This window comes from Oxyura jamaicensis, chromosome 9 (genome assembly GCF_011077185.1).
Source record: "Oxyura jamaicensis isolate SHBP4307 breed ruddy duck chromosome 9, BPBGC_Ojam_1.0, whole genome shotgun sequence".
NCBI lineage: Eukaryota > Metazoa > Chordata > Aves > Anseriformes > Anatidae > Oxyura > Oxyura jamaicensis.
Window position 1 is genome coordinate 13,261,921 of NC_048901.1, and position 18,629 is coordinate 13,280,549.

The 18,629-nt window shown below is 48.2% G+C and overlaps 3 protein-coding genes and 1 long non-coding RNA gene across 5 annotated transcripts in view; 3 read left to right on the forward strand and 1 right to left on the reverse strand.

Annotated features, from left to right (window-relative positions):
- Positions 1–210, reverse strand: part of BDH1 (3-hydroxybutyrate dehydrogenase 1) — a 14,645-nt gene extending 14,435 nt beyond the window's left edge. Inside the window, exon 1 of the mRNA XM_035334286.1 lies at positions 60–210. The gene's annotated coding sequence lies outside the window, so the exon portion shown is untranslated. The remainder of the gene's footprint in view (positions 1–59) is intronic.
- On the forward strand, positions 184–17,416 carry LOC118171297 (D-beta-hydroxybutyrate dehydrogenase, mitochondrial-like). The gene is made up of 5 exons (XM_035334287.1): positions 184–330; positions 5,110–5,220; positions 10,960–11,101; positions 15,267–15,419; positions 16,935–17,416. Exons 1-5 carry the CDS (start codon positions 190–192, stop codon positions 17,414–17,416), a joined length of 1,029 nt encoding a protein of 342 aa, XP_035190178.1. The 5' UTR covers positions 184–189.
- LOC118171301 lies at positions 5,335–6,930 on the forward strand. Its single transcript, XR_004753147.1, has 2 exons — positions 5,335–6,033; positions 6,155–6,930. It is a non-coding gene; the product is annotated as an uncharacterized LOC118171301 (long non-coding RNA).
- Positions 10,981–18,629, forward strand: part of APOD (apolipoprotein D) — a 21,766-nt gene continuing 14,117 nt past the window's right edge. The window contains exon 1 of one of the 2 annotated variants that reach the window (XM_035334291.1): positions 10,981–11,101. The gene's annotated coding sequence lies outside the window, so the exon portion shown is untranslated. Of the gene's footprint in view, positions 11,102–14,786; positions 14,799–18,629 lie in introns of those variants that run through there. The other variant, XM_035334288.1, reaches the window with a different exon arrangement.

Genomic DNA, 18,629 nt, shown 5'->3' on the forward strand with positions numbered 1-18,629 from the left:
CCCCCCCCCCCCCCCCCCCCCCCCCCCCCCCCCCCCCGGGGAGCCGCGCCGCGCCTTACCTGGAGCCGGCGGGGGGCTGCGGGGCGCTGCCGCCGTTTGAATGAGGCTGTGCCGGTGCCCCGGGGGCGGGCCGGGGGAAGGGCCGGGCCGGGCGGCGGCGATAGGCTGCGGCCGCCACGGGCTGCGGCCATGCGGGGCACCGCCGGGCTCCTGGCGCTGGGCGCTGCCGCCGGGCTGCTGGCGGGCGGCGGCGGGCGGTGGCTGGGCCGCCTCCTCCGCCTCCTCCTCCTGCCGCCGCTCCGGGCGGTGCGGGCTCGCCGCGCCCTGCCCGTGAGTATGGGGAGGGCGGCTTTCACCCAGCGGGGTCGGCGCTGCGCCCTCGCCTCACGGGGAGCCCGGTGTGGGGAGCCCTGCCCGGCTCTGTAGGGGGTCGTCAGGGGGAGAGGATGCAGAGAGGGGGGCTTGGAACGGAGGGAGACGGGGCCTCGGACGGAGGCAGAGGCGGCCCCCGCGGCACAAAATGGCGGCGGGCCTGCGGGGCCGCCACGGTTGCAGCTGGAGCAGCTCCGCGCCACAGCGCCCTGCCGGGGGCCATGCCCAAGGCGCTCCCGGGGCCCGAGGGGCTGCTGGGCGCGTAAAGGTTTAACGCCGTGAGGGGAGAGAGGGAAAGTGAGGTCGGCGAGGGGTGAAATGCCCAGGTTTGGAATGGCGCCTGGAGGTCTGTCAGCTTCTTGTGGGGATCTGACTGAGGCAGCGTTGTCGGTGTTGCTGCAGTGCTGACCTCTGTGCTACTGTAACACAGTCCCACATCACAACATCCATAAAGCAACGAATGTATGGATTTTGGTCCAGCGTTCTAAATTTGGAAGTGAGTGTAAGGGAGAAAAAAGCCCTGTGAATAGAACAATTGCATAACCAGTTTCCTTTTATATGTTACGAAAATAAATAAAAAATGTATGGGGTGCTTTCACTGGTTTGGAGTGAACTTGGCTCTTGCTTATGCCCCAAATAGCTTCTGCAGGCACCAGGGAGGACCTGCAAGTGGACGTGTTTTGTTCGAGCTCCAGCTCAGTCCTGCCTGCCCTGAAGTGGGCACGGAACAGTTCTGACCTGTGTGCAGCCTCCTGCTCCACTGCTCATCTGTGCTCTGCTCCCCTGACACCTCCATCCTATCTGCATTTGTGTCATGAGAAACAAAGGGAGAGGGGAATATCTGAGTGAGGGTAGCATTATGGCCTTCTCCAGAGATTCGAGGAGCAGTTACGTGTCTCCTCATCATGAAGATGACAGATGGCATACTACTTGGCTGTAAGCCTTTGGCTTGGAAGGCCTTTCAGCTATGACAGCTTGTACTGAACTTCTTGCACTTAAAATTTCCTGTACAACTTTTCCCTCTGAACGTTCATTGTGCTGGAACAGAGGTGGCGATGTGCTTCTGCATTGTAACCAGGCAATACCTGCTGTCCAGAATTGCAGGAAATCAGTAGTAGAGTGATTCCTTTAGTAAATGAATCTTGTGTCTGGGGGATAGTCTGCAGCCAAGGATTTTTGTAGATTGGGAAAATACCTTCTCCATAGAGAATGTTTTCAGTTTGTTTTCCTCAAATTGAAAGCTTCAGATTCCCAACTCTGGAAATAAGGAACAAGCCAAGTTTACTATGTAACTGTTTGTTCTTATCTTCAAGTTAACCTACCTGATAGCAAAAAATAAAAACAAAAATGGTTAAGGGAGGTCATCAAAGGGAACAGGATTCAGAAAATAATGTGGCACGGAGTGGAAAAGGATCAAGTCTGGGCAAGCATGGTGGGTTCCCAAATCCTTGGGAAGACCGAGGCTGACAATGTGCTTTCCTTAGCCCGTATTGCCATAGATGTGTGTAATTTGGATAGGTCACCTGCTTCAGTAAAATAGGTTCTACTGATTAACAAAGCAAATGTACACCCAGTAGGAAAGGCTGGTGGAGTGTATGCATCTGAGCTGGCTGCAGGCTGAAACCAGTCTGCCTCGCTGGAGCTATTTGAACTGTGGGGAGCGTGTTTTACTGGTAAAGAGCCATGGATCAAGGGCAATGATACGGACATTACCCTAACCATTACCCTAATGTTACCCTAACAAGGTACCATAGCAGCACCACCAATGCAAGGTTTTAGTCCACGCTCTTAGCTGGTTTCTTGTGCCCTAACAACATTGTACGGTTTTCTTTGTAGTGTTCCATGAGATCACTGTAGGACTTGGTGAGTGAAGCACCTGAAATTCCTTAAAATATCAATTAACATCACTGTGATGCCAGCTGTGAGAGGTGGGAGCCAGTCCCCTGCCTGCACGATAGTCACCCTTTTGTGTCTTACCACGGCGTCAAGCTGTAAGCTGCAGATTAACCCTTATCAAACTCCAGGAGCGAGGCCTATTAGGCCTTATCTCGGGCATAAAAACCAACCCTTTCAAAGGGGTGAGGATGGTCAGGCTTTTCCACGTTCAGAAGGTTTTTTGTTGTTTTTGTTTGTTTGTTTGTTTGTTTGTTTTGGATAGGATCTCTTTGGGTGTGTACCTTGGCAATGGGTTCGTTCGCTCCCTGTTCTCGTTCCTGGAAGCTCTCTGTCCACCAGTCGTGTCACAAAGATGAGGGCAACTACAGAAAGATCTGTTAGATCCCTTGGGTTTTCTGTGCATGCTTGTTAATGCTGCTGGGACCTCAGTCTGTTATGTACCTTGTTATTGTAGTCACGTTTTATTACCAGAAATTAGAATAATAACAAGTAATCACTGGAACTTTCAATACTGTAAGTTCTTTGCTCACTTTTCTTCTTATAGACAGCTGAGGAGATGTTTTTTTCCATGTCTTCATTTTTGTATACATTGTGGTATTTGGCTTGTTGTGTTTTTTCTTGTTGTTTTTTATACCAGAGAAAACAAACCAGCTGCTGAGAGCTAAAATTAGATGCAGACACAACCACAACCCCGCCATTTGTAGATAGGTCTTCCTTTATTACCTGCACGTGAGAGAGCTCTGTCGCGCTCAGACCTGCTGGTGAGAGCTAACTACAGCTGAGGGTTGTGCATCTTTTCCATTTGCCTGTTCTGGCCTTTGGAAATGATCACATCTCTTTATGTCCTGCTCAGTTCCTCTGCTTCCTGGAAGTCCTTCTTCAAGATTCAGAGGCAAAGGGTGCAGGGAGGTAAGGCAGAGGAAAAAGTCAAATCCTTTCTTTTCAAAGTGCCAGGTTGCTGAATTAATGTGGGAAGTGACCTTGGCAGATCTGTGATCTGGTTTGTTATTGATCCTCGTGTATCTTGGAGCTGTGTCACTGTAAATTAAATGAACGTTGACCACTATAATTAATTCTCACTTACCTTTTGTCCTTTAGCTGTAGCTACCTTTAGAGCTTTGGTAGAACTAGTCTGTATCTGGGTCCTTTTGGCGTGAATGTAGGAATTAGTATTTGTGTGACATGCTGTGGGTGTTCATATGATAAATGAGGGAGAGACTTTTGATCTGTTCATTTCAACTTCACATTACGAGCCTCCTTTGAAACAATAACTTCAGTGTAAGATATTGGACAGAACAGGGTGTAGCTCATTTGCCTATTGCTGTCTGCCTGCTTGGGCTCATTTTGAGTATGTGCAGTAACTGATTGCTATCGCCCTGCAATTATTCCTTATTGCTGTTTCACTACCAGACGTCAGCAGAACGAGAGATCAGAGCACTGGTAATTACCCCGTTTCTGTCTGAAACGGGGCTGGTCAAGACGGCACAGTTCATACATAATACAGTTCGTAGTGTAAGATACAAATGTTCATGTTCTAGATGTTGTTAGTACGGTAATGGAGAACATTAGGTGCAGATATCGCCATAGAGATGGAAGTGACCTCACTTCCTTATTGCATTCTCTAGATATTTATTGCTGTATCACGTTACTGCCTTACAGATAGGGTTTCAGTTTGGAGCAGTCTGAAACACTGCAGCTGGGTGGCTGCAAGTTGGGCTAAATGTTACGAGGTCCTTGCTTCACAGCTGTGGTGAGGAAACGGGGAGAACGGTGGCTTTCAAGCAAAGAAAGAGGCGTGGCGTTTGGGTACACAATCCTATTCACAATTTTGGATTCTGTTTTCAGAACTATCACAGGCCTGTTGTGTCACAGCAGACGTAGTATCAGATCTCTCCCAATTCATCTGTCAGTCAAAAGATAATAACAACGTAGGAAGGAAAGAACTGTAGGATTTGATAAATGGTTCCTGTTAAGAGTGCAGTATTTCGGAAGGAAACATTGCTGCCTGTAAAGCGTGGCATGGAGAGTGGTGCACTGAGCAGGTAGGGTACAGGCAACAGTCACTGCAGCTGAAAGAGCTGCTCTGCACTTCACGCAGGTGACATGCTGTCATGGTGATGTTTTCGGTGCTGCTCTTTCCTACATGCCTGTGAGCTGATAGGCATGTTTTTAAATGTTTCTGTACTGTTTTGGCCACTAATACTTGAAAGAATGAGCTGCTGTTTTAGGTAGGGTGTCAAGGCAACACATGTAGTTACAGACTGGCAATTGAATACCTTTAGAATTTCATGGTTGGGAGCTGGTTACATTTCTACACAGTTATCTTCTCTAAGCTGGTTGACCCAGCCAAAACTCCACTGAAATTGTTGGGTTTAGATTGCCATAAAACAGGTCTGTGGCCATTGTGACTTGTATCAGTGTTTGCCACCGCGCATGGGGAAGGGGAGCTGAGCTACACAGAACTATGACCTGGCTTCAGTGCGTTTAGGATATTGCTGCATACAGAGTGATGCTTGGCCAAAATTATGCGTCAGGTCTGAGCTCTCTCTGGACTGGAGGGAGATTATCCCAGCTCTTTTGTACGCATTCGGAGGTGTTTTATAGGGGGTGCCTTTTACAAGGGATTTTTATCGCTAACTTGGATTGTACAGCCATTGCTCGGATGGCTCAGTTGCACACAGGGCCCAGATAGCAGCCACATCACCTCCTAGTTGCTGATGGTTCCTTCTAAACACAGGCTGGCCCAGGCTGCAGGGCTATGAGCTGCTCCTTTGTGGTGGTGCTCAGTGCTGCTGGTACCTACACCACTGCAATGTCTGATTATTGTCTTTTTCCATACAGGTTGAAGGGAAGGTGGTGCTCATAACAGGCTGTGACAAAGGTTTTGGACATGCCTTGGCTAAGCAGCTCCATGCAAAGGGATTTACTGTTTTTGCTGGATGTTTGCTGGCGGTGAGTAGCAACACTGATCATAATTCTTCTGTGTCTGGAGAAAAATGCTTCTCAAGGAAGCCTCTTCATATGCAGCTTCCATTTGCCCTAGTCCAAGATCTGTGGGAGGTACGGTGGGCAAGGATCTTTGTATCTCCCTTTGTTTCATTGGCGAGTTGCATCTTGTCAGTCCTGTAATTCCGAGCTCTTCAGGGCAGAGACTGTCAGCTGCATGTCTGTACAGTAGCTTGCACAGTACGGTGCAAGGTTCTAGTTCACTCCCGGAAGCTTCTCGGCAATAATGCAACACACGCAATAAATCTGGTGGTCCAAGAGTGCTATGGCTTCTTGTCTTTCCATGTGTGTCCATTGCTGTCTTCTGTTCTGTTACTTTCCTTTAGGGACACTCTCTTCAAACCCATTTCCAAGCCACCTCTCCTGCCTTCTGCTCTTCAGCAGCAAGAGTATATTCTTTGCAGTATTGCCAATCGCTATCTGTCTTAATGAATGCTTTACATCCTAATTCCAGTGTCTCATTTCTCAGATATTTTTTTCTTCTCCTTTGGTGCAAGTGCTACTTTTGCCATTTTGCAGTGATTGAAGATGCAACTTGATAAATGTTCTTTAAAAATTCTTTGCTCTTAAGCTTGTTTGTCGATACAATAATTCTATCGCAACTCTTGGCTATCAATTGTCTGCTCATGGAGATAAATGCTGTATTCTGCTCTGACTTTCCTGCTTCTAAAGCACCTAACACATCAGCACAAACATGGGAGAGGTGGGGAGGAAAAGTGACTTACTTCCCTTTCCTTTTATCTTGGCTTAAGGAAATAGGTAAGTTGAAATAAATTCAGTTGGCAGTGTAATAATCATCCCATTTAGTACTAACACATGACATGAAAGAGTGTGTCTTGTGTATTTTTGCTTTACTTTGTATTACTTTTCAGTGGAATAGAAGCTATTTGAAGATGGCTGTTGTAGCTCAGGTGCTCAGAGTGATGACCAGAGATGCTTGAAAATTGTGGAGGGCAAGAATAACAAAAAAGGTGGTCCTCCTTGCCGGTGTGATCTCAGCGGAGGTTACGTTCTTCCCCCACATCAGCAGGGAAAGTTATTATCAGCTGACATATTGTGTAACTTGAGAGTGAGCAAGTCCTGTTGGAAAGTTGCCATTGTTTGGAAATTTCCATACGGAGGCTCTGTAAATCCTTCAGTAATAGCGTCATAGGCTCCTTTGGGGTATCTGTCTCTGTGGTGATAGTCAGGCGTTCACTTTGCACAGCAGCAGGTGTAAGGAACAGAAAGGAGAGGGGACAGAGTGGTTCTGAGAAGGCTATTTCAGAAAGCAGCACACTAGTGCACAAAAGAGAGGGTCAGACTCTATTTGAAGCCGCAAAGAAACTAAGTGCATCCAATGTAAGCCCTGTTTGTTCATTTTATTGCCTCCAAAATAAATGTACTCCTTGATCACAGATTATTTATTACCTATTCCCAAACTGGCCTGGCAGCTCTTGGCATCCTCACTGATCTGATCTGGCAGCTTCTTACTCACACAGTATTTTTTTTGTGATCCCTACTTAAATTCTGTGTGGAAGTGGAAAATGCATCAGCAATCCTAGCTGCTTTGCAGGTACTTTCAAGATGTTGTCTAAGCACTCGATCTTGAAGGGGTAGAGTGGAAGAATGTGATTTTTCTTGCTCTATATTTAATAAATTTATGGAATACCAGGATTCAGTGCCCCAGGATTTCACTCATGAGCGGTTTGTTGTTTTTGTTTTCCTGTCTGGATTGCTAGTGTTTTATCTTCTCTTAGGTGCGTCTGAAGGACATGGTTTGGTGGCAGCATAATTACCTGGATAGCTGTTGCTGAAGTGACACAGCTGAATACTTCCTGCAGTTCTTGGGGCAGGCAGCATCCTCCTGGAACAGCCTTGTGGTATAGATGGTTGATGGGGAAGGAAGTCCTAGGAATTTCAACTTTGATGAGCAGGAGCTTACTGAAAACCTAAAGGCAGAATGCACTTGAGATGAAAGGCTATAAATCTAGAACTGACTGCTCCAAGAAAAAAAACGCACATAGTCACTGTAAAAAGGGATGATGGGTCCAAAAGAAGCAGGAAACAACAGTAAAGGCAGGGAGCTGTTAGGTCAGATCACTTGTGGAGAATAACGTGTGAGCATATGAGTGATTACTGCTGGTAAGTGAAGCTGTGCACATGCGCTGTAGCTGAGGATGCAGCTACCCTGTGGTAGTTGGCAGTGTGCATGTAACTGCTCATGGCAAATGCGAGGAAACTTCCCGTCGTGAAAGAAGACTGAGCTGCTGTAGGTTCACTGCGTGGTCGGAGCAGGTATGGGGGCAGTTGTCAACGAGCAGATGCCTGGCTATTAATTCACACATAGTTATTCCGTCATCACTTACTTGGTGCTTTTATGCTGAGAATGAAAGGATCCCTGATGTACTGCTAGTCGCAGAAAGCTCTTACATTAAATACAGGACGGTACCATGTCGAGTGCATAAGGAGTCTTAATGATCAGGAAGCCAAAAATAAAGGTACACGATGAACAATACTGCAATTGGGACTGAATATCGAAAGCAGGCTGAAATAGAGCTGGAGAGGGTCAAGTGCACAAGGGATTTTGTTTAGCAAGGATAAGTAAGTCCACAGGGAAAGTTCCCATTAATATATTAGAATTAAGAAGGAAAAATGCAGAGATCAGTTACGGAGATCAGTTACAGAATAACCTGAAAATAAGAACTACTGAAATAGTCAATTTATTATTTTATTTGATCTTACTGCAAGAAGAAAAGATGACTTGTTTTCAGATGCCTACTGACAGCAGTTTTCATGAGGAGGTAGGGATTTTTGTTCTGCAGGATGGAAAGGGGGAAGAACAGGGGACGTTTACGTAAATGCGTGTGTTTGAGTTCACCAGGCCTGATTATGCAGAATAGAACAGTTCAGTTGGAAGGGACCTTCAAAGACCATCTAGTCCATCTGCCTGACTCCTTCAGGGCTAACCAAAAGTTAAAGCATGCTGTTGAGGGCATTATCCAAATGCTTCTTGATTGCTGACAGGCATGGGGCATCAGCCACCTTTGTAGGAAGCCTGTTCCAGTGTTCCACCCTCACGGTAAAGCAATTTTTCCTAATGTACTGAATGTTCTAAAGAACATTGAGAGGATGAGCCAAAGTGGTTTCTGTCTCATGGGTGATATTTTCAGGAATGTTTGGAGGCCAGGGTGCTTCCAGAGGACTGGAAAAGGGCAGATACTGTACTTGTCTCCCAAAAGGAGACAGAGCTCTGGAATTACCAACCAGGCAGCTCACCTTCAGTGCACGAGATGAAGTTGCAGCACACTGAACTGTCAGTTTTACAAATGCCTAGATCACAGTGTGACTCGCACGGTGTAAGTGTACTGGGAACAGGCTGTGCCATGTCAGCCTAATCTCATTCTGGCTAAGCAGCTGAGTGGTTAAAGGGGAAGGAATAAATGCATCTTGAATACGGTTTTTGACACAGTCCCTCGTAGTCTTGTGAGCACATTTATGCCCTAACCATGTGACTGCTCTTCAGCCCCAGTGAAATTTTCTCGGAAGTGCCATGGAATGGAGAGTTCACTTAGGAAAATAATGTGTGTGGTGCCAAGCAGGGAGGATTACAGGCTCCTGGGGGAGTAGGGTTCAAAATGATGCCAAAGGATCAGAACCAGTCTGAAAACAAATAGCTGAAACCCAGTAATGGCAAATATGAGGAGTTCGGTTGAGGAAATGCAGAAAGGGAACGTGTGGGTAGGCAGCAGCAAGGCAATGAGGGAGCCAGTGATGACGGGAGAACGTAAACCCACCGAGTCAGCCTGAGACACAGCAGGACAGGGCACAGCTCGGTCTGGGGGGCAGTCACAGGAAAGTCACAACAAAGTCACTGTGTGGTGCGAGGAAGTCTGCGGCACGACCAGAGGGGAGAAGTCGGAGAGCAGTAACAAGTGTCTGCATGGGGTTGCCTTTGGGATAGGCAGCAGCTCAGGGAGGGTTTTCAGCACCGTGTTTATGGCTTCTTGATTCCCACTGAAATCCCACTGCGGGTGCCCGAGTCCTTGCCAGGATCTAATCCTTCATCCCACAGGGTTCCCTGGAAGGAAGCCATGGCTCAGCCCGTTGCAGCAGGGCTCTGTGCCTGCAGAGCTGCCTGTCCTGCACCGGGATGCTCCGAGTCAGCGCAGGAGAGAGCAGCGAGGGAGGCAGCCGGAGCCTGGGCACGTGGGCTGTGGTGCTGCTGTTCTCCGAGCGCAGGAGCAGCCCCTGCTAGCCCCTGCTGCTTGCCTCTACCTTCACTGAACTGAAGGTAGAGGCAAGATGTTGTATAGGGTATTCATTAAATAGGCAGCCTGAGATAAGCGTAGGAAAACGAAGCGATAACACAGTTCTTGCATCCGCCTTTCTGTGGAGGCAGCTGAGCAGGTGACTGGGGGAGTGTTGCTCACCTTGTTTGCCCTTGTGCTGGGGGAGTTGGTATCGAGTACTCAGGGAAGAGTGGCAGCCAGGCACGGTGACTCACCAATTCATACCTTCTGCCTCCCTAACAAGGCAGAGCCTGTAATTCAGGGACTGGGTTGAATTAAATCTCAAGCCTGCTGGGGGAACCACATGGCTAATCTCCACTCTGTTCAGTTTTATTTGTTTTTATACCATCTGAGAATGGCTGTAAGGCCTACGCATCAATCCTGTCTGCAAGTGACCAAGTAAAATTGGGAATTTGAACTTTGGTTTGGTTTGGCTAAACAAAAAAATGACAGTAACAGCGTCTCTAATTATAACAGCAGTGAGCTGTTAAGAAAGTAAGGGCTCAAAACCGTCTTCCTTATTCCATCCTAAATTCATGTGCTTTTTTGTATGCATTACCTTTCTTAAACACTTCCACATCTGTCTTTGAAATTGAAGTCCTGACAGAGAAGGTGAGAGGGACCTGGTAGAAAAGAGGAAAGGCAAGAAAAGGATAGGAAGGAAATTACAGTCATCACATTCTTATCTGTAGTGTAGAGAAGAGTCTTGCTTCTTTGGCCAGAGCTTCCCCCTTTCATGCCTTGTGTCTATAATCTTGCCCTGTGTGGCTGATCTCCACTGCACTGGATTCCTGTGCATCCTGCTCTGCTGTATTGTAACAGCAGAATATTGCTGTTACATAGGTTCAGCTGTAAACACTTTCTGCTGTATCCTGTAGCATCAACAGTTGCTGTTAGGCATGCCAAAGGTGTCCCTGCTGTCTTGTTTTCAAAGTAATATGACAATACTATCTCATTAGAAGCCAGGCAATATTGTGGAATTAGATGACTAAGGTCCCTAACTAATTAGCCTTTTGCTTTTAAGCCTGGAAAATCTGGTTCTGATTTGTGTATAAATGTTTGCTGTGTTACCTGCAGAGCACGGAGACTGAAGCAGCAGAGTCACCCATGATAACTCGAGGCTGGCACAGTATTTGACAGTGTTATGAATGTGAAACCCTGTGTGTGAGGAGCAAACAGAAAGAGCTCTGTGGCCCTTCAGAGCAGCGGATCACTGATGGAATAGGAATGTGCCTGTGGGTTGCACACTGTTTCATGTGGCTCATGTACCTGTTTGTGCACCAGGCCTCCCTGCTGACCTGCTCTGAGTGCAGTTTTCAATAGCTCGTATTTTCTGTGTCAGTATGCTTGTCTGCAGGCTGCATCACTGCTACTTGTCCAGCTTGGCAGCACATCTTTCTCCTCTGTTGAGCAGGATAAGAATGGAGATGGAGCCAGGGAACTGAAGAATATGAAGTCAGATCGCATGAAAGTGCTACAGATGAATGTGTGCAGTGACGAGGAGGTGGCTCAGGCTGTGGATTTTGTGAAGAGGACCCTGAAGGACCCAGAGGAAGGTATGTGGGGATCTTTGTTTCTCTGGGCCAGCAGGATCTTTGGCGTGCTCACGGAATCCTTCTAGTGGAGCAGGCCCTACTCTGGCCAGGTGGTTCCTGCTCTGCACTGCCCAAACACAATTAGCAAGCCTGGAGGCCTGCAAGTGAGTGACTGGCAGGCAGGGCTGTGCTCAGGCTGGTGACAATTCCCATGTGGCCAGCACCTCAGTGGCAGGGCAAGAGACCAAGACTAGCTTAGAGGGTAAGGCTTTAACCCTGCATCCCACAAAAAGTGATGAGTGGCAGCACGTCCCCAACAGCCTGCCTCTTTCTCCTTGAGTGTCCGTGAAAGAATAGGGTGGCCAGACCCCGATTCCCTTCTGATGCTGCTGTTGGAGCCTGGCTCACAGAGACATTGCTGTAGTGACCCTGCTAGTGGGGAGGCCACAGGCCCTGGCTGCTTACTGCTGTCCCCTCTGCTGTGCTGGTACAACCTGCTTGTGTAACTGAGTGCTGAGCTGGTCTGTAAAGCTGACCTGCCCCCAAACCTGGATTGGTCTTCAGCCAGGCCAATCCATGCTGTATTTGCCATGCAACACCCCAGTGGTGACATGAGACATAATCCAGGATGGGCTCAGCACAGACCACCTTAATTTGCCTGCCACCTCAAGTATGAGTCCAGCTCAGGGGCCCTAGGTGCATGTGGAAGAAGGTAATAATCCCTGGAAGGAAGCAGGCTTGCTTCCTTCTTGCAGATGTGTGCGGGGCTGGAAAGGCAACAGGGTGCTTGTGGTAGGAGCAGCCCACGAGAGCCCAGGTGCTCCACATCTACCCTTGCACCGATCTTGGTTCCTAGACTGGGCTTCGGACAGCTCCTTCTGTGAGTGGTTTGGCAGTGGGATGCGAGCTTACAGCCAGAGCCTGGTGCAACACCTCACCTCTTCCCATGTGGTGAGGTTGTGAGGCTTTCCTGCCCTGCTGTGGTTTCTCTGCAGGCTCTATGCAAGTAGCAAGCTGGGCAGCAGCTGAAGTTTCATTTCGGTGGCTCCAGGACTTACGGGTTGTATGGCCGGAGGGTGATTGCTCCTCTTGAGGCATGGGTGAGGCTGCCATGGCTGCTTTGTTCATACAAACATACAAAGCTAGTAAATAACAGTAGCTTTAATACTCTTGCAAATTGTGAGCACACCCCTCCTCCTGAAACAAGCATGTGAAATGTAACTGAGTGACGTACGAGCTCTGTTCCCACACATGCTCTCTCTGCATGATTTTTCTTCCTACGCGACCATCCAGCCCGCACTGCACATTTCACAGCTTCTCAAGCTTTTCCTGAAGAACCCAGCAACAGCCATGGTGGCACAGAGCCATTTCCCGCTGAGTGGTAACTTGTAAGGGGGCAGCTCTGTTGCTTCTCTAAACACAGCAGTGTTTGAAAAAGCCTTGTGTGTAGCTGTAACACTGAAGTCTTGCGTCCTTGATCAGCAAGTTGGACTGGTTCCTCCTGCTCTTGAGGGCCTTACCCTGGCATTGCTTGCTGCAGCACAGTGTGCAGAGCAGTAAGGGCTTCTTTTTAGGAGCTTCAGCGTGACCAAGGTCTGGGGCTTGCCAACAAATAGTGCTCAGTCAAGTCTGCATTGAGGTGCCTTGCACACCAAGTGCGGCCCCGGAGGAGGGAGCACAGGACAGCTCCTGTGTTAGACTTTTCTACCTCTTTTCCCTGCGCTGTGTACATAAGGCTAAAGTCATTTTGATGGGAGTGCCGCTGTTTGTTTTCAGTCCTATGTAGTTCCCACTGTATTGTTGACATTAAAGAACTCATAGTGATAAGGCCCTGCTCTATAAACATACTGCTGTCCTGCAAACAGCCTTGTGACCAGGTAACTATCAGTACTTGGTTCTGTACGTAACATAACCTGAGTGGTGGGCAGTCAGATTCCAAGCACAAAGTATTGGAAGTAGCTTTTTCATGAAAGTCCCTGCATCTAGCCACATAGCACAAGAAATGGGAAGTGGTTATAGAGTAGTTTAGAATCAGGAATACACTGTAGATGTCAGTCTGGGACTGCCAATTTAAGTCTTTTGTGGTCTGGTAAGTCCCTGCCAAACTTGATGTGCATGGCTTCTTGTTTCTTGTGAGATTACACTATCAAATGCTCTGTTACCATGGAGGTCCTGCCGGAGATCAGAGCCTGCTTTGCAGCAACGCAGGGGACCCAGTTCAGGCTGAGATGCTGTGCTGGATGCTAGATTAGCATGAATTTCTGAGTGATCTTGGCCCGTTAAAAATGGCAGCTTCAATAAGTGCACTGGTGACAGGCAGGGGATCGTGGACAGAGCAGGAATAAACTACCTGACTGCATTTAGAAACTTGAATTAATAAAGCAGAGGTAAGGATAAGGTAAGGAGCAAGATGTTTTCTTGGTTTTTGCTGCAGGCTAACAGAGCTGTTATCTGAAACAGCCTCTGGGGTTGTTCTGGAGGAGGATAGAGGTGCAGGCCAGTGAGCTGACCTAGGGAACAGTGTTCACATTTGTCTGTTAGAAACAGAAATGCAGGGCAGGAGGGGTGCTGGGACACCAACCTGACAGTTGGGAAATGCTGGAGTGATGGCAGCTGCGATGGGTGAGTAGGTAAATATTCTGGGACAGATGACAAGGGAATGGTTAATGCATATATATGTAATTGCTGTCACTAAGTAGGACATGACCTCCTCTGTACGTAGCTAGCCAAAAGCCTTCAGGGAAAACAAACTCAGCTGGGAGCAGGGCAGAGAGTCTTACCAGGGCTATCATGCAAGTAGAGAGCCAGTCTAGCAAGGGTGTGCTGGGCTTCTTCAATGCACCAGGAGGATAAATTCCACTGGTATTTATTGGGCAGAGGTGGGATATAACAATTTGCTTAGAGGACTGTATTCAGTACAACATACGGTTACTATCTCACCATGAATAAATACAAGCTGGAAGTTATTAAAAGACTTGGTTACATCAGAGCAGGGGAGATACGGAGCAGAGGCTGGGCAAACAGCCCAAAATTTTTTGGAGCTCGATAAGCTTATCATCAGGGTGGCATGACATGGGTGACTTTTGATAGCACTGTCTGAGCTCTCTGGATGTGAAAACTTCTTCCTAGTCCTGCATTTGTTCTTAGTGGTAAGAGGAGGGTCAGGGAGCAGAAGGAGGCCCTAGTTCCCACTGGCTACCTACACAGTGAAAAATAAGGATGTGTAGCGGGACATCTGACAAGGAACAACTCTTATCTTGTTCCAACTCTTCTGTTTGTTCCTACTGCAGTTTATGGCTGCAGAGTCATGTGCTACAGCAAGTTCACAAAGTGTGGACTCAGTCCTGCAGATGTTTGCCATGGGGACTGCTGCAGTAATCGCTTCGAAGGGTCAAATACTCAGTGACATGCTAAGTCCTGGACATGTAAGGGGCTCAGTGCGGAAGCTCTTGGTAAGTGCAGTCAATTTAACATTGACACGACTGCATGCACAAAAGAAGTTCATTTGTAAATACTAGTGGTTTTAAGGGTTGGTTGTAAGTTTGCCATGTCCTGGAGTTGGACTTGATGATCCTTATGGGTCCCTTGCAACTTGGGATATTCTATGATTCCTGATACAGGAGGTTGGAGGGAGCCCAAATATCTGGACAAAATTATAGGAGCTGGTAACTGGGCCACAAACCTGCAGGTCAACACCATGCACTTTCCAAAACAGTGAGTCACATCCCAGAGTTATGAGGTAGATTTAGATTCTCATATTTGCTTTCCTTCTGGTTTGTTGGTTTGTTTTTTAACAAGGGAAAGTCCAGCCCCCTCCAGATTGCAAGAGGACGTGACTGAGTCACTGAGTGAAGACAATCTCAGGACCTACAGGGGGAATAAAAGAGGGTCAGCAAGATCCAGCTGTACAGACCAAGTACAGCCTCTGCCCTTAGAGGGAGACATTCAGGAAGGCTGTTCTTGTGGGCCCCCCTCACCATCCCAGGGGCTCCAAACAAGCCCTACTGGCTTCACATTGGTTTTTTTTAGAGTGTATTTTTTCTCTTTGCTGGGTTTTCCTGTACATTTTTTTTTCTACAAAAGCTCACGCTTCTTTGTCAAGGAGTTGGGTTACTTTGAACAAAGAAAGCTGCTTCTCTGTGACACTCTTCCTTGTTCCACTCCTTAACCATGTGCTTGTCGGCAGGTTTGTGGGGCCTGGTGAACAATGCTGGTGTCTCGACCTTTGGAGAGGTGGAGTTTGCAAGTTTGGACAACTACAAAGAGGTGGCAGAGATCAACCTGTGGGGTACCGTGAGGGTGACGAAGGCTTTCCTGCCTCTCATTCGCAGAGCTAAAGGTACGTGCTGGCCAGTGTGGCTAGGCTCAGAGAGCTTTAGCAGCACAGCAAAGAACTGTAGCTAAAAGTGATGAATCAGATTCTGCTTTGAGGAATGCCTGCACAGCCTAAGGAGGCTGTCTGAGGCACGCAGGCAGAACAGACAGCAGTGTTTGACGTGTTGTGCAAGAATTCAGTGACACCTGCCACTATTGGGGGTCAGTCTAGACACTACAAAGGTGCGATCTTAAACATCCCAGGATACTAAAGATCTTCAGGCAGTGCTGGCAGATAGGACACCTTTAGAAAAAGTGACTGGGACCAGTCAAGATACTTCTGACCTCCAAAGTCACACCAAGTGTTATGTCTGGACAGCTGAATCCCTTCGTTACTCAGTTCACAGCTGATTGCAGAGGTGGTGGAATAAATGAGTCAATAAGAGCCATTTTAGATAACCTACAAGAAGATGGTTACCATCAAAACTCTTTGTTTTATGGGGAAAAAAATAGATATGTATGAGCAAAACTCTGAAGAGCTTCTTTATTTAGCACGTGTGGGAGAATGCTGGCACAGCTGTGCGTTCTGTGAGGACAGAAAGGGGTTATATTGAGCAGATTGCTCAGCTACCATTTTTAGAAAGTAAGTACCCACTAAGGAAGCCCATCTCACTACAAAAGGCTGTTTACCCATCAGGTAATAGGTGGTTTGCACAGTCCCTCCAAACTGCACTTAGGTCTGGAATGAGAGAGCAGAGCCACCCACTTGTTTCTCAGCTAAAATTTCAAGCTGCAGAAGGGTGTCGTACTCCACGGCTGTGAAAATCCTCTCTGCAAAAATAGCTGCTGAGATTTCAAGGGCCTGTTTGTGAGTGCAGCTGAAACCATAATCACACACAGCTTGTCTTGAGGAAGGACAGAGCTGCCCACTACTACTGTCACTGTCTCTAGGCAGTGCATGATCAAACACAACCTGCCAGAGCTCTGCCATCAGGCTGCCATGGGCTACTGGTAGGAATTAGGAAAAGATCTCTTTGCTGCCCCAGAACAGCATGTCAAATACTCCTCTCTGTTCATCCCAGGCATGTTATCCTCTAGGCAGCTCTGGCCAGCCAGCTGGGTGAGCAGGCTGCAGTGCTCATGCTGCCGGTTCAGAGAAACCTCCACTGGTTCTGATGATGCATGCTGGTGTAAGAGCACCCAGACAGTAGCCTCAGAAGATAGGGGTACTGCCTTACTTGGAAAGTAGAAGGAGAGAGATGTCTTTCATGCTTTGGAAATCCTTTTTAATATGGATGAAAGGCATGTGTACTGCCCGTGGAGGGGGGTCAGAGCGGGAGCTAGCCTTTCTTGATTCAGGAGAGAGATGCTTCTTGACAGGGAGTTTGGACCCCCCTTCAAGATACAGATTTTACAAATTGGTGTCACCCAACAAAGCACCTGTTTACTGGGATCTTCTGACTGCCTCTTCTGCAGCTCCTCCTGACCTCCTGGCTGGGAACAGCCAGCCCATCATCTCTCCTTGCTCTTTCCCCTCCAGGCCGTGTGGTGAATATGACAAGCATGTTAGGACGGATGGTGAGTCCATCTCGCTCCTGCTATTGCATTTCCAAGTACGGGGTGGCAGCCTTCTCTGACTGCCTGCGGCAGGAGATGTACCGCTGGGGCGTCAGGGTCATCCTCATCGAGCCAAGCAACTTCGTGGCCGCGACCGGCATCCTGACCGAGGATGGCATCGACAGGCAGGCCGAGGCGCTGTGGGGCGGAGCCAGCGACACGGTGCGGGAGGACTACGGGAGGGAGTACTTCACCCGCCACGTGGCCCTGATGAAGTCCTTCGTTAACAGCGGCCTGAAGGACATGTCTCTGGTCTTGAATGACATCAGCGATGCGCTCACCTCCGCGCGTCCAAACAACCGCTACAATCCCATGGAGGCCTACTGGTGGGTGAGGCTGCAGGCCATGACTCACCTGCCCACTGCCCTTGCTGACTGGCTTTACATTCCTGGAGCCACGCTGTAAAGGGCCCTCCTTCAATCATCCTTCCAGTGCTTGTATGTATGCACGGCTTAGAGATGACTTAGGCCTGTCCTGCACCTGCTGCTGATGCATCTCCCCTGTAGATGCCTGTGCTTTCACTTTGGGTTATGGCTTCAGGCTGTGTATTGTGGGATGCTGAGAGAAGCATGGCTTTTCTGTCTTTTCCCTAATTTTGGTCTTTGTGTTTGCTGCTGCCCTGGTTAAAGTTGAAAGATATTTTCTTTTTAACTGTGGAGAAGGCAGAGGAAGGTTAACATAATGGGTCAAATATGTGGCTGGTGTAACTAGGTCAGCAGAGTTCCCCTAGTGATAAATTTGGCTCTTTAATGGGCTCTTGCCTTTCCTTACAAGGACGGGCTGGTAACAGCCGAGCAAAGCTGTTGCTATGAGATGTTTCAAAGGGAAAAGCTAAAATGGGAAACAAAAGCTGAGTTTTCCATTTGATTAAAAATGGGTCAGTCGTAGCCTTGCTTTGTTTTGATGGTACTGGTAGGAAGCTCTGCTGCTTCAGGACTGTTTGCTCTTTCCTTGAAGACAACACCAGTGCCTCTAAACAGCCTCATTACCCAACTGCAGGGAAGGGATCGTCCCTCCCAGCACTGCGACCAGGAGCTGCCAGAGCCAGTGACTGCAGACAGACAGGGCCGGGCAGAGCCCTTCTAATAATGAGTGAAGTCTGAGCCATCCCTCAGTCAGACATCCCTCAGGATGCTGGGCCTGCAACCTCTCTCCCCCACTGCTGATGAGGTTTGTGGGACAGGCTTGAATCAGGTGTAGCAAACAAATCTGCTACCTCTGAACTGCTCCATCAGGTACCGTGCAGTCAGAGCAGCCTGACTACAAGCTCTGGAAGGCTGCTTTAGGTAGCACATGTCCTTTACTTAAAATTGCACAAGGAAATTTCCATGTCACTTGTGATTGTCTCCTCAGCACTCCTGATAACTGGTATGAGCTACTTTTGCACAGTACCCCCAGGGCTCCCTCCTTTGGCCATATGCATTTTTGAGGGATTTTTCCAGGTGCCCTGGCTGCTGGGCTTCACAGCACACATCTTTCTGAGCGGTGACCTCCAGCAAAGCTGCTAGTGGGAATCTACCCTCACGCTCTACATGACAGTTTCTCATTCAGCTGCTAAACTTGGTTCTGTTTTTTCCTACGTGAGATTAAATGACTATGAAAAGAGCTTGTCATTTGC